The sequence below is a fragment of the Gobio gobio genome (assembly GCF_949357685.1).
Source record: "Gobio gobio genome assembly, chromosome: 17".
Classification (NCBI taxonomy): domain Eukaryota; kingdom Metazoa; phylum Chordata; class Actinopteri; order Cypriniformes; family Gobionidae; genus Gobio; species Gobio gobio.
Window position 1 is genome coordinate 31,216,573 of NC_137110.1, and position 16,270 is coordinate 31,232,842.

The following is a 16,270-nucleotide window of genomic DNA, read 5'->3' on the forward strand; positions in this document are numbered from 1 at the left end:
CATGATCACAGTTCAAGCAGCCGCGCGAGGCGCACGTGCGTGAACGTGATCATCTGTGAAGGGATCGATCAGCTCTTACTAAAGAATAAACATGAATGAAGGTATGCTGAGGATACATTACAACTTACTGTCATGAATATATGTGGTGTAATCGCTAAATCAGTGTTTCATCGGTGGAAAGACGTCAATATAACTGCTTGTAAACTAAACAATGTCATGTAACGTTAGCATCACATTTACCTCAGGCAGTCATTCAGTGTCCACAGAATTGTATTCACTAGAGAAATCAACTCTTTCAATAAATATATGCTCTATATTAGCCTATATATTCATTATATTCTACTTAACCTGTTAGTGAGGTCTTTATTATTTCATGCATGTTAAATAAACCTGTCATGAAAATGACAGACACTGTGTATAAATTATTATATTTCAACAACCAATTGGAGAAAAAAAAATATTTTATAATTAGATTTAGAAGTTAATGCAAAAACTGCCTTATGTGAAGTTTACATGTTGCATACAATGTGTTATTTGAGTGTTGATTATTATACCTAAAAATAAAAAGCAACTGAATTTAGGCTAAGAGTTTGGGCTCTGTTGTTAACCTTTAATATTAATGTAAAAGTAAGGGCTCCCTATATAGTTTACAACAATATCTTCAATACACTTTTAGATATAATTTAATTAATTCAAGGACAGACACTTTTTCTTCAGTAAACAACTGTTAAAGGTCCCATGGCATGGCATTTTTCTATTATTTTATAGTGTTTTCTGAGGTGTACTTATATTAGTATGATTTTTACATCATAAAATGTCATAATTTCGAAATAAAAGGCATTTTTTCTATACTGCTGTTTGCCCTGTGGCTGAATGCCCTGCTTCAAGAGGCGTGTCTGCTGTGAGACTTCAGTAAAAACGCCCACTGTTGTGATTGGCTGACATCTTTGCATTTTAAATGAGCGGAGGGGGCGTGGTTTAACGAGGCACGAGCAGGCACGAGTCTGCCAGAGAGACGGATGGACCTGTGTTCACTTCTCATCAGTTCTCTCAGCATGTCTCAGTTCAGGGTGAACTGTTGTAGTTACTAGCATACACTTCAGGTTATTAGTTTATTTCTAGTCGGAGGGGCTGTCACTCATGTCAGAAAGTTAGTAACTTTAGTAAATTATGGATCAGCGCTGACTCGAGACGCGAACCGTTTAGAACGATTCAGTCCGATTTGGTGAACTGGTTCGGTTCACTAAAAAGAACCGATTCAAAAGAATGATTCGTTCGCGAACCGGACATCACGGAGACGAAGCGATTGCTAACAAAGTTATTTATAGTAACTACTGAGTTATGAGAGCGTTGTCTGTCAGCGCGAGTTTATTGTGTTTGTATCTGAGAGTTCTGAATAAACACGAGTCCCAGTCACACCGAGTCCTCTTCATCATTATTCTACCAACTTTGTAACACATGCAATGTACCATTACAGCGAGATGAACGAGTTAGTAAGTGTTGAGTATAGCATTATTTCTAGATATGTTCCAATCATATGAATAGCGTCATTGACGCGCATTGAGTAACGTTACACAGCGCAAACAAAGACACAACAGCTGTAATCGAATGTAATCCAGTTTATTGTGGGGAAAGCTGGCTAGCCTAGCCGGATACCCTCACGCTTACCCTCCTTCTGCTTAATCTCGCGCCGCGTTTGGTGCCTCCGCTGTGGGCCAGATGCAGTACTGGGGGTCGGGGATGTTGGAGGCCGAGCTTCGGCGTGCGTGAAGTTTATCTCTAAAGATGTGACTGCTGATGTTAAACAGAAAAGACTGTATGCACATTTTAGAACAGATAGACGCGACAAGGACGTACAAAAACACTGACTCACAAGATAGAAAACACGAAAACACCGTTCTGTCGGGAGAGAGAGAAGCCGCTGCGTGTCCACAAATAATAAATAATAAGCTACACATAAGAAATCAATGATCACAGATCAGAAGGAACTGAAGAAAGACTTCTGTTTTCATTTGTACATCCAAACACTGAGAAACTGCCAGTGTTCACTCGTTCACAAGTAACGTTAATGATCTCGAGTGTTTGCATGGGTGTGGCAGATTCTCTGGGCGGGGGAAAGGGAGGAAACCGCTCCTGCTTGGACGTCAAACCAGGAGACTTCAGGATTGGCTCGTCTGGCCTGTCATTTTCTCAAAGGCAGAGAGAGACAGCCAGAACTCGGGTTTACACCGATCAACATTTCTATCCACTTGGGGACAATATTCAGGCTAGGGGAACTCATATTAATGTTGAAATACCTCATAAAATGAAAATTTCATGCCATGGGACCTTTAAATCTAAAAAGCAATTTTGTAAAACTGCTGTACGGAACTCGTACCGAACCGTGATTTCAAAACCGAGGTACGTACTAAAGCCAGTTTTGTGTACCGTTACACCCCTACTGTCAGTCTTTTATTTTGTGTGTCATGCGTCACAACACTTCCTTGAGTTCCAGGCGTTTCCGTGTTGTAAATAAAATCATTTTTTAAATATTAAATGTGTCACTCTCTTTAAGTCACGCTCAGAAATGTGTAATTTGCATATTAACTCCCCCGCACGCAACACTGTCACCTTTTTTACTCTGAGGAGTTTGCAGGTCTGACAAAGTTGGTAATAAGGATGAAGACGGACTCGGTGTGACTAGGACTCATGTTTATTCAGAACTCTCAGATACAAACACAAACTCGCGCTGAAAGACAGCGCTCTCATAACTCAGTAGTTACTATAAATAACTTTGTTAGCAATCGCTCCGTCTCTGGTACATTAGTGATGTCCGGTTTGCGAACTAATTCTTTTGAACTGGTTCTTTTTAGTGAACCGAAACAGTTCACCAAATCGGACTGAATCGTTCTAAACAGTTCGCGTCTCCAGTCAGCGCTGATTTACTAGAGTTACTAACTTTCTGACATGAGTGACAGCCCCTCCGACTAGAAATAGACTAATAACCTGAAGTATATGCTACTTACCATACCTGTCAAGTATCCCGTTTTGGCCGGGAAAGTCCCGTATTTTACCCTTCTTTCCCGCCGTCCTCCCGTATTAGTATTTTCCTGTAAATCTCCCGTATTTTAACCTGCGTTATTAAAAAACAATAATACCGGAGTAAAAAAACAAAAACATTTCCAATCTGAGCTCTGTAACTAGCCTCGCGATAACTGGCATCTGCAGTAGCCTACAGTATAGGTGCCAGTTGTCGCGAGGCTAGTGTGTGACTGAGGTCAGATGACGAGTGACAACGCGGGAAAAAAACAAAACAGAGACGGATGATGGACGTAACGATAGAGACGGATTAAGGCTCTCCTGCCAAAACAGACAAAAAAAAACCCTCGTGTAAATACCGTGATCAATGGGACAGCGAATTTAATTATAAAATGTAAGTGACTTAATGTTAATTAATTGTTTATGGAACTGGCGTATGAAATCAGTGTCAATTCCAGTCGTGATGGTATTCTGGAAAACAACACTCTTGTTAGTGTAATGTTGCTTAACTGTATCATATGTTATAAATATAATAACTACACCATTTTAACCGTGTATGTTAACTGAGTTTCTGTGTGTGAGCGCCGCTCATTTGTTTTCGATTTTCTCTTCGAGAGGCTGCGCGAGCCTCAACCACTCAACATTGTTGTCAGTTCGTTTTATACTATTATCCACTATCGATCGCCACTTACACTAACTGAATGCAGAATCATTACTGCACTTTGGTGATTCCCTGGTTATTTTTTTGTTTTGACATTTTACTCAGGATACTTCTCTGTTGGGCAAGTAAAATTATTTTTCACTTGCCCCTTCAAAAAATCCACTTGTCCCGGCGTACAAGCGTTCATGTCTCGAGCCCTGCCCATAGCAATGCAAGTTCAGAAAGGGTATTTAGCATGGTACGAAAGATTGTTACAGAGAATAGGATGACATTAGACAACAGAACTGTTTGTGCTCTACTCTCATGTAAAATGAACCACTCTGGCCCAGCCCACAAATACACTCCTTCCAAAACAGTCTTAAAAAATGCAAAGTCTGCAACAAATGTGTACAATAACTCACTAAAAGAGTAAAGAAAAGTTGTGTGAAATGAAAAGAATGTGTGGAATGAAAATAAAATCTAAAGACAAGCAATTTTAAATGAACAGAAAATATGCAAATAAGCCTTTAAATAAATGCTCATTATATATACCCTTTTGTGTTTTCATTTGGGCTATAACACCTGTCTTAAAATGTAAGGGATACTGGAGCTTGGTTGGGGTGGTGGGACTGCTTGCGGTGGGCGCCGAAAAATTTCCCTTATTTTCAAATCCAAAACTTGACAGGTATGCTACTAACTAAAACAGTTCATTGAACTGAGATGTGCTGAGAACTGATGTGAAGTGAACTCAGGTCCATCCGTCTCTCTGGCAGCAGCGGGCTCGTGCCTGGTAGACCTCGTTAAACCACGCCCCCTCCACTCATTTCAAATGCAAAGATGTCAGCTAATCACAACAGTGGGCATTTTTACTGAAGTCTCACAGCAGACACGCCTCTTGAAACAGGGGATTCAGTCAGAGGGCAAACATCAGTATACAAAAAAATGCCTTTTAATTCTAAATTATGACATTTTCTGATTTAAAAATCATACTAACAATACAAGTACACCTCAAGAAACATTATAAAATAATAGAAAAATGCCATGCCATGGGACCTTTAAAATTAAATGTTCTCTCATAAAAACAAAGTGCATTTAGGTCTAGTGCATTTTACATTTTTCTCTGTAGGACTACTGCAAGAAAGTGCATTCAGAACAAGTGCAACTGCTTAAAGATACAACTATTTTCTCTGTAGGCCTTCAACATATTAGTGTATCAAAACAAAGACTGCCATAGCCCAGATTAACTGTAGAATAGGGGTGTAACGGTACACAAAACTGACGGTTCGGTACGAGTTCGGTACAGCAGTTTTACAAAATGGCTTATTTATTTTTATTGGTTTACTGAAAAAAAAAAAAGTATCTGTCCTTGAATGAATTAAATTATAACACAGTTTATTGAAGATGTTGCTGTAAACTATATAGGGAGCCCTTACTTGCACATTAACATTAAACGTTAACAACAGAGCCCAAACTATTAGCCTAAATTCAGTTGCTATTTATTTTTAGGTCTAATAATCAACACTCAAATAACATAGTACCAAACATGTAAACTTCACATAAGGCAGTTTTTGCAATAACTTCTAAATCGAATTATAAAATAGTTTATCCAATTCGTTGTTGAAATTTAATAATTTATACACAGAGTCTGTCATTTTCATGACAGGTTTATTTAAACATTCATGAAATAATCAAGATATCAGGCATTAAACTGGGACAGGGACAGGCATTAAACTGGTTTAGATCGTACTTATCAGACCGCTACTATTTTGTCTGTCTAAATGGGGAAAAATCAAAGATAACGTCAGTAGACTATGGGGTGCCGCAAGGATCCGTGTTAGGCCCTCTGCTATTCTCAATATATATGCTGCCACTTGGTAATATTATAAGAAAACATGGAATTAATTTCCACTGTTATGCTGATGACACTCAATTATACATTTCATCACGACCAGATGAAAACGCTAAATTATCTAAACTGACAGCGTGTGTTGAAGATATTAAATACTGGATGACATGTAATTTTTTGCTATTAAATTCAGATAAAACGGAGGTATTACTTATTGGTCCAAAAAACTGCCCACAAAACCTCTCACAATACAACTTTAACTTGGAAGGATGTCCTGTCACTTTATCCACTACAGTAAAAGACCTGGGTGTTATATTAGACCGCAACTTGTCTTTCGAATATCATATGTTACAAGAACGGCATTTTTCCACCTTAGAAACATTGCTAAGCTACGTAACATGCTATCTATTTCTGATGCAGAAAAGTTAGTTCATGCATTCATGACCTCGAGACTAGATTACTGTAATGCTTTATTAGCTGGTTGTCCTGCATCATCAATAAACAAGCTACAGTTAGTCCAAAACGCAGCTGCTAGAGTTCTTACTAGGTCAAGAAAATATTATCATAACACCAATTTTATCATCTCTACACTGGTTACTAGTGTTGTAGTCAAGACCACCTAAACCGAGACCAAGACAAGACCAAGACTTTGAAGGGTCGAGACCAAGTCAAGACCAAGACCAAGACAGGCCGAGACCGAGTCAAGACCAAGACCAAGACAGGCCGAGACCGAGTCAAGACCAAGACCAGTGCAAATCCCCACATTGCATGACACTTCTGATAAAATGTGGAATATGCATACGATTGGCACTTCTCTCGTGTGTGGGTGTGTAAGAGAGAAGTTTTGATAAAATAATCAACAGGCATTGCTGATATGTGGGAATTGATCTTTTTCTTCTATAAGCAAATAAATGCGAATAAACACTTAAGAGCTGAAATGAACTTAACCATTTATTCAGAACTCCTTTTCAATGGTTTGCCATCCACCTAACACGATGCAGGCATTTTGGCCAAAAAAATTACAAAAATTGTAATTGGGAGAACCTCAAACATTGATGACATTATATGCCAGACCTGAATGAACTGCCGTGGCAAAACACTTCTAACAAGCTTGCCACCAAGGACAAAACATAAAGCTGTAGTTAATGAGAAAAATTAAATAAAATCTGATCAATGGGAAAAGTGGGTAAAACTTTACAATACGGGTGCACTAGTATGCATTAATTCATCCTTAATTAATGCACAGATAATCATGAGTTAATGTATTACTAATGGTGAACTAACCCATTTATTAATGATCACTGCATCAGCAACTAATGAAGATTCTACATGATTAATAGATTAAGTCATCATTAAATTGTTATCAGTTAAATATATCATAATGTATTAATTCCTTAATAACATATTATACTAACTAATCATTTAAATTAATTACCACAACGGGTCAAAGCCACGCATTTCAACTTCCAGTTGTCTGCTTTAATTAATCATTAGCTAATGATTTACAAATGTGTCATTATGTTATGACTTGTTGAGGCACATGACTATTAACTAATTGATTAAGTAATATTTACTTGTGGTAATGGGTTTTGAATTAATTTTGAATTAGTTAATAGTCATGTGCCCCAACAAGTAAAGTCATAACACAATGATACCTTTGTAAATCATTAGCTAATGATTCATTAAAGCAGACAACAAGTTGAAATGCATGGCTTTGACCCATTGAGGTAATTAACACGTTGCTTTACATTATTAGTTCATATAATATGTTATTAAGGAATTAATACATTGACACATTTAACTAATAACAATTAAATGATTACTTAATATATTAATCATGCTGAATCTTCATTAGTTGCTGATGCAGTAATCATTAATAAATGGGTTAGTTCACCATTAGTAATACATTAACTCATGATTATCTGTGCATTAGTTAAGTATGAATTAATGCATATTAGTGCAAATATCGATAGAAGTTTGACGTGGTCCCAGCCGTCTCAGTAAGCGTCGCGTTGCAGAACTTACACACTGCTGTATGTTTTCTTTTGGATGCATTTTTGCAGATGAACTCTTTGTGGTTTAGGTAGCAAAATTGTATAACAGAAGATTTGGCTGACATCTCTCCAACAGCCATGGTCACCGTGACGGCACAGCTTGCTCTCCTGTCTCAAGCATTCACGTGTGGAGTGTGTGTGATGCGATGTGGGGGTTGGCGGCGCGGCGCAGCGCAGGGAGGGGAGGGGAGGGGAGTAAAAACTAAAAGTATTTAAAATTAGAGACGAGTCAAGCTTTTGGTCTGAAGTTTTTTGTCTAATCATCACAGTAATGATGTTAACAAATAATTTCGTGATATGCTCTCAGTTGTGGTCTTGACCGGTCTTGAAATTAAATCCCGAGTCCTCTGAGTCCGAGACCGAGACGAGACCGAGTAAAAATGCGGTCGATTCCGAGACGAGACCAAGACCTTTAAAAAGTGGTCTCGAGACCGGTCTCGAGACCAAGACCGATCTCGAGTACTACAACACTACTGGTTACCTATTAAGTTCCGTATCAATTACAAAGTATTGCTACTGACCTATAAAGCCCTAAATGGTTTAGCTCCAGTGTATTTAACAGATCTTCTATCGCCCTACAATCCATCGCGCTCTTTAAGATCACTAAACTCGAGGCTTCTGGTCATTCGTAGGATATCTAAGTCCACTAAAGGAGGGAGGGCATTTTCACATTTAGCTCTTAAACTCTGGAATAGTCTTCCTAATATTGTTCGAGGTTCAGACTCGCTGTCCCAGTTTAAAACTAGATTAAAGACGCATCTCTTTAGCCAAGCATTCACATTATAATTACCTTTTATACGACAGTTAAATCGGATCAAAAGCATTAATATTCTGAACAGCAGCTATGCTAATTATTTCCCATCTCGGGACACTAGTCCGTCAGCTCCAGTTTGTATCCAGCCTCTCATGGAGACTTCAGATGCCCCAACACCTGTGATGAGACGACTCAACGCCAGCGTTGTTATGGCCTAAATTAATACATGATTGATTAATTTATTCTAACATTCTCTTTCTAACATTTTTCAATGTACATTTATGAAATGCACTTTCTGTAAAGCTGCTTTGAAACAATGTGTATTGTGAAAAGCGCTATACAAATAAATTTGAATTGAATTGAATATCATTAACAGGTTAAGTAGAATATAATGAATATAACGGCTAATATAGTTAATATATTTAGTGAAAGAGTTGATTTACTCTAGTGAATACAATTCTGTGGACACTGAATGACTGCTGAGGTAAATGTGATGCTAACATTAGGCTACATGACATTGTTTAGTTTACAAGCAGTTATATTGACATCTTTCCACCGTTGAAACACTGATTGAGCGAATACACCACATATGATACATGACAGTAAGTTGTAATGTATCCTCAACACACCTTAAATGTTCATTCATGTTTATTCTTAAAGAAGAGATGATCGATCGTGCTCACAGATGATCGCGTTCACGCACGCGCCGCCGCTTGATCTGTGATGTGATCAGTGATGCCAGATTAAAGAGCGTCAAAATGCAGGGCTCCAGAGTGCGACTAAATGGTCGCATTATGCGACTAAAATTTGAGAGTGTGCGACTGAATTTTACATCCAGTCGCACATGTGCGACCAGTAAATTTGCCTGCTGTCATACTGGAGAAATTAAGAAAATACACTTACTAATTATAATCGATAGAATTCAAATTCTATCTTTGCCAGCCGTTTCTATATGAGATAATATTAAACCATTTGTCCGTGATGCATTTTTGCTATTCGCAATCCAGAAGAGAGAGAAAGCGAGTGAGCTACAGCGAACACAACACCACAGTCAGCTTAATGAGTGACGATGGCCAAGAGAACTACACAACAGTTTAGTCTGCTTACTTTAGGGATGTGCTGTGATAGGCTATTAATCTAATTATTTTCGATTTTGGCTTCCAAGAATTATAAAAAGTTGGTATGAGGTAAAACTATTCCTATAGCCGTGTTCCGTTGAGCGCGACTTCCCTTCACAGCTGCGCTGTCATTTCTCCCTAAACCTAAACTAAACGTCAGATTCAATGATTGTTGTAAACTGCAGTCTCTACTGTTGCTAAACAGCGGGATGTGTTTGATAATAAAGAGCTATTAAATGCACAATAATCCGCGCAAGAGACGCTGTTTCCGACTTCAAGGCGGCTTATGTGTGTGTGCTGCCAAATGGACCGACTTGCACTTAATATTTTAGGCTTCGTGTGCGCGTCTAAACCATCAAATAAACAACAAATAGCCGGTGTCAAAATGACCGGATTGGAGAGTAGTTATTTTAACAGTTTATATCTTAAATGGGCGTAAATAGTTTGGAGAAATAGGAGAATATGATATTATTAGTTCTACATTTGATCGGTCTTAAAGGGGCAGCGTCTGATAAACCTGCTGACGATTGAGCCATTAATTCGAATCGAACAAAAGGCAAATAGAAAATATTCACATCTCTTGAATTAATAACTTTAGCTTTTATAAGCATTAATCTATCAATTTATACAGTGAAAACTATGCAGTGTTATTTTACATTTCATTAGGCTACTTTATTAGATTTCTTTGTAGGTTTGTTCTTTACTGTAATATTAATGTTAGCAGACCTTCCGAATGCCTGCACACTGGTCCATTTACAAATAGATGTTTTATATTTTTGTTCAAACTTTGCGGTTTCTTTTGCTATAGATATTTTACTTTTCAGATTATAAAGCCATGTTAATTATGTTTTTTTTTTTAATATATAAAAAATATATATAAAGTATAATAAAAAGAACCGGTAAGAATACTGTTAAAGTACCGGACCGATAAGCAGTATGGGTAAGAGTAGTAATACAATTAAAATCTTAACGATACCCTTCCTATTCCTATTAGTAATACAGTGGAAATTAGTAGATTTGGTTAGCATGTTGATTTACGGTGTGCGCCCCTAAAATTTCTGGTTGTGCCCCTAAAATTTTCAGTTGGGGGCTACTGTGCTCCTAGTGAAAAAAGTTAGTCTGGAGCCCTGAAATGGCATTTATCGTTTGAATTTCGTGATACATGTTGATCGATGTTGATGTGGGAACTCGGATTGAAGTGTGTTCCGCGCTTAAAACATGCCCACTGTTAAAGATTGCATTCGGAAACCGTTCGGTTTCACAGTGAAGTCTGGTCCTCTTCTCATCGAGAACATGAACAGCTGCACTGATCAGCTCTCGCTGTCAGTGCTTGTGCATGGAGCAGACGTGGGTGTTTCTCAGATATAGTGAAATACGCAGTGTTTCCCCTACAATGTATTCATAGCGGCGCAGCGCCGCTGTAAAATCTTCACATGATCAGTAATATCACGACATTCACTTACACACTGTAAAAGAGAGAGAGAGATTGACGATTGCCAGAGAACTAAACAAAAATGTAGTCTGCTTACACTTTAGGGCTGTGATATTAATCTTATTTTCGCTTTATTTTTATTTTCCCCAAGGATTATGAAAAGATGATATGAGGTAAAACTATTATAAAATATACCCGCGTTCCGTCTAGCGCAACTTCCTTCACTTCACAGCGCGCGCTGTCATTTCTCCCCAAACATGCATTAAACGTCAGATTCAGCACAATCCGTTATTGGTGTCAAATGCTCTCTCCACTTTGGCTAAATTGCAGGATGTGTTTGATAAAATTAAAAGCACAATAATCCGCGCAATAGACGCCGTTTCCAAGTTCAAGGTGGGGGTGTGTGTATGTGTGCGCGCGCACGCTGCGAAACGGACCGACTTGCGCGACTAAACCATCAAATACACAACAAATAGCCTATATCTCAAAATGACCGGCATGGAGAGTATTCACTTAAACACAAATTTATCTTAAATGGCCGTAAATAGTTGGGAGAAATCAATGGGAGAATGATATGATTAGATCTCCATTTTGGTCTTAAAGGGGCAGCATCTAATAAACCTGCTGACGATTGAGCCATTAATGTGAATCAAACAACAAAAGGCAAAGAGAAAATTACTTGCAGCTCTTGTATGTTATGCAGGGCTCTACATAGCGACCATTTTACGCGCATTTGCGCCTGAAAATTACTGCGTGCGACTGCGAAAAAATATTTAGGCGCACCGGTGCGAGTGACCCGATCTTTTCTCATGAATATGTATAATACAATCGGAATAAATACTACAACTGTCAAAGTGCATCAACACTGACTGACTGAGCAACTGCTACGTTTCGTGCTGCAATCAACTGCTTTTCTTGCCTTCTGTCAGCAGAGCATGTGCAAAAAACATGTGCGACGAACTACACTTCACAGATTGCTTAGCCAACAAGGTGAAACCACGGTTGAAACGGGTGTGACGCGGCCATGCGCACATACCAGACGCCTCGCGCTGATGTTTCTTTGCAGCCAAAATTAACTAGAAATACCACATTTGGATTATCATAAACCAGGTCGGAAATTAACAGGGGCTCGGGGCAAAAATACCACCAAAAATGAATTAATAAAAAATAATTAAAAAACGCTCCTGTATGAGTTCTTGATTTAATCTTTCAGCTGCAGTCCATAAAATTTATTGTGTATAAAAATGACTAGATAGATATGAGTGAGTACATCATGAATCCATTTTCCAAACCGTGTTTTTATCTTACCCATAATCACTACGGTACACATATAATAAGTGTATATACTGACTATTCAATTCCAGTTTGGTTCGCAGCGCTGCGGAGGAGCACAGTCCCTGCGTGACTGGCCATAGACACACACAGAGAGAAGTAGATCCGGCTGCAGTGTTCTTCCGCGAGACGCATGCAGTACTGTTTATTAAGCGCCAGAGCGTCTAAAGTTACTGACTGCTATTGCTCAGAGTATTGGCATGATAGCAAATTTGATACTGATCTTGTACAAAAGTCCAATAGACAAGTTGATATTAAGTAATAACGTTTTAGCCACAATACTGTTTATTTTGTGAACATCAAAACTACTCCAGACCTGTTGCGCATCTCCAAGCGGTTCGATCGAATGAATTTGCGTTTGAACGATTGAATGAACGACTCCCACATAGACTTGACGCCACCTACTGGCTGTTTTATTTTCATATTTATACTTTGCATGGACTTTTTATTTAAAATATCTAACTTTTAACCAAGATTAAGTTTAACGTGTACATAGCCTATTTCTAAATTCAAAAACTTATATTTAAAACATTCATACAACATTATTTACCCAGGAGCAGCATTAAATCTATGTAAATGTGTCTAAACACCACTTCAGATAGAGCTGCTGTGCCACTTCTACAGTGCAGAGATTGATCTTTTGGTGCTGATTTAATTAGATTGGTAACAGTCTGGTTGTGTCTTATTGCTCTAACTGAATTTATTGTTTAAATTAATTTTAAAAACAACTTTTATATTTTAATTGAAGAAATTGACAAAAGATGATGCATACGTTTAATAAGATTAGAAAACATTGCTCTTATAATGGTAGAAATGCCCCTGGACATTAATTTAAAGGGACAAAGATCATCCTGTAATGGGCAAGTTATAATTGGAATGCGTGTTATCGATCAGAAAGTGCTCCTAAATTTTTGACTGTGCTCCTAATTTTTTTTAATTAGGAGCACAATTGCTCCTCAAGAAAAATGTTAGCGTAGAGCCCTGATGTTATGTGATGCTCTTTTCTTTTTTTTTCTTTTTTTGATTAATAAAAAGTTACAAAGAACATCGTGTAATAATATTTCACAATATTTTAGGTTACTGAATGATTAAATTTTTGATTAAATAAATGCAGGCTTGATAAGCATAAGCAAAAACATAAAATAGTATCCAAACTTTACACACACACAAAACTTTTGTTAATTTTTTACATTTGCCCCTTAGGAACTTCTGCACATCCCTGGAGGTTAGTGAAGTAAAATAGGCTGTAAGCTAGTCACCTTTTAAACTAATGAAAATTTTAATTAGGATTTTAATGTTCAAAATGTCCATTTCTATCCACAAAACTTGCCAGAAGTCATGGCTTAAGATGTTATTTTTTAAAAAATTATTCCGGAGGTGGATGCCCCCAGACCCCCCACGCACGACTTGGTAACAACCTCCGGCACGTAACAGCACCGCTGCTGGAAAAATGTATAGGGGAAACACTGAGTGAAATACGTCCACACCACAGACATGTTGCTTCAGACAAGCACGTGCAGGTCGCGGTTTCTGTTTACGTCATCACAACATTTCGGCCGTGTTGTTTCGGTGATAAAAGTCTTTCGGCCGAAAACCGAAAATGCCCTTTTGGGCCATTTTCGGCCGAAAATTTTCGGTGGCCGAATATTCGGTGCATCCCTAGTGCAGATGTCCTGATCAGGCCAGTGTGCTCATGATGGTGGACAGGAGTCATATATTCGATTTCAATTCAAGTCATTCAACTGTGCTCTTAGAGTTAGTTATATGTAAAGAGTCTTTGAGTCACAGGTGTAATCCACGTTTTGAGAGTTGGTTCACTCTCCCACTCATTAATGTAAATGGTAAATGGTAAATGGACTGCATTTATATAGCGCTTTTAACAGACCTACGGCCATCCAAAGCGCTTTACATTTGCCTCACATTCACCCATTCACACACCGACAGCGGTGTCAGCCATGCAAGGCGCCATCCAGCTCGTCGGGAGCAGCTGGGGTTAGGTGTCTTGCTCATGGACACCTCGGCACTTGGTCAGGTGGAACCGGGGATTGAACCACCAACCTTCCAGTTTGTAGACAACCTACATGACCCACTGAGCCACTGCCGCCACGTAATGTAATGTAAGTAATGTAGATAACTTACTGTATATTATGCCACTTTGGCATAGAGATCACTTGATATCTCGCTAATTTTGTCCACCCGCCCAAGCCCGTTTTTACCCGCACAATCAAATTCAAAACCGCCCAATCTGGCAACACTGGCCGTTTGAATTGAACACCGAATCGATTCTGAATTTTTGAGAATCGATTCTGAATCGCTGGATAACGAATCGCGATGCATCGACCTTTTCTCCCACCCCTAATATTTAAATGTGTAAATATTATTTGCAAATATAGTTTGCTTCATAACTACAATAGAACTGGAACTCTTATCCTTTATTTCCTTAAATCCCTTTAAATCCTTTAATAATTAAATTCCTTTAAAGGGGCTATATGCGTTTTTCTGAAATTTAAACTCGCGACTGACACCTGTGGCCAAAAAACAGAACTGCTCTTATTTTCTGCTCGCTCTCGCAGCGGTGGTGACGTCACATCCGCAGACAGCGCGGGAAAAAAACTACCGCCAGAAAATAGGAAAAATAGGATACAGGCTTATAGGTGCACCCACTGTGAGAGGACAAGGTGTCAGTATGCTCATCAGGAGATGTTTGAGTCATAAATGGTAAAATAAAAAGGCTATTGTTACGTTTATTTTGGGGGAAAAGTTGCATATAGCCCCTTTAAACAATCCAATACCCAACCCCCACGCAAAAAACAACAACTTGGGCACCCAGATCACGTGGGCCCCTAGGATACTGTCTAGGTTATCCTATGCGTTTATCTGCTCCTGGCAGCTACAATTCACTCAATACAAACCTAATGAATTTTAACTTACTGTAGCTTTGAAAGCCTTTTCCATGTAGACATCATCTTCTTTCCAAACTCTGACAACCTAAAACACAAAGAAGCATACGTAAGTTCTCAAGCATGAGAAACGTAATTATTATTATTATGGGAAACATCAGGTCTCAGTGGCATCTCACCCTGTCATCAGTTACGGCCACATATTCCTGGGACTGCGTATTAAACACAGCGGGGCAGGTGATTATCTGCCCCTGTTTTACGGTCCAACTTCCCGTAGGCTTCTGATCAGACACCTAGTAATCAAGATACCGGTTGAACAGTAACACAAAAAGCTACAAAATCTTACTAAATAACATTTACAGAATGAATAAAATAACAGTTGTTGCCGTTGGAAAATGTCATGTGTTTATGATGTAGCACGCTAGAATTTAACCCCGGACCGCGTGCAATCAATTCTTATAAGACAAACAGTATATATCCAACTCATTTTACCTTGTAAATAGTAACAGATCTCGAAGAGTCAGTGACGAGGACATGGTCGATATCTCTGCCCAGTTCAATCCCCAGAATTCCTGAATTCGAGGAATTTTGCGCTGGTCCAACTCCACAGAGCGTGTATCCCTCATACAGCGCTGCCATATTTCTTTTCCACATGCCCGAGTGATTCTTCTTTTCTACTACTGCTTACAGGCGTTGACAAACCAACTTGTGGTGTGTTAACGCCGCCAACTGGACTGGAGTGTGAAGCATTGCAGTTTTTCTCAGTCGCTTTGGTGCATTTCTCAGATCACAAATGAAAATTAATGCTGCAAGCAGCATTTATTGGGGTTCAAGCAGTTTAAGACCTTTAAGCACATATGCATAAAAAGATATTATGTTTTATTTAGCCAGCATGTCAAGTCAAGTCAAGTCAACTTTATTTATATAGCGCTTTTAACAATGTAGATTGTTTCAAAGCAGCTTTACAGTGTTAAACAGGAAAATAATGCAGCATAATTTTATTCAGCCGTCTAGTCATTCTGGAGAAAACGGTTATGTCATCAGTTCATTTCAATTATCATACAGTGACAGTGTGGGCTTTAGATCAGTAATTTAGTTTATATGGTTAATTTAGTTTAATAATTAGATTTATTTGGATATTTAGTAGAAAGATTTAGAAAAAATTTAGTGTCCCCA

At 38.5% G+C, this 16,270-nt stretch overlaps 1 protein-coding gene across 1 annotated transcript in view; it reads right to left on the bottom strand.

Annotated features, from left to right (window-relative positions):
* nol11 (nucleolar protein 11) overlaps positions 1-15,750 on the bottom strand; it is a 99,579-nt gene extending 83,829 nt beyond the window's left edge. Inside the window, exons 1-3 of the mRNA XM_079840694.1 lie at positions 15,587-15,750; positions 15,274-15,387; positions 15,126-15,182 (exon numbers count right to left, since the gene is read on the bottom strand). Coding sequence (XP_079696820.1) covers positions 15,126-15,182; positions 15,274-15,387; positions 15,587-15,748 — 333 coding nt within the window. The 5' untranslated portion in view covers positions 15,749-15,750. The remainder of the gene's footprint in view (positions 1-15,125; positions 15,183-15,273; positions 15,388-15,586) is intronic.
* Positions 15,751-16,270: the final 520 nt, after the last annotated feature.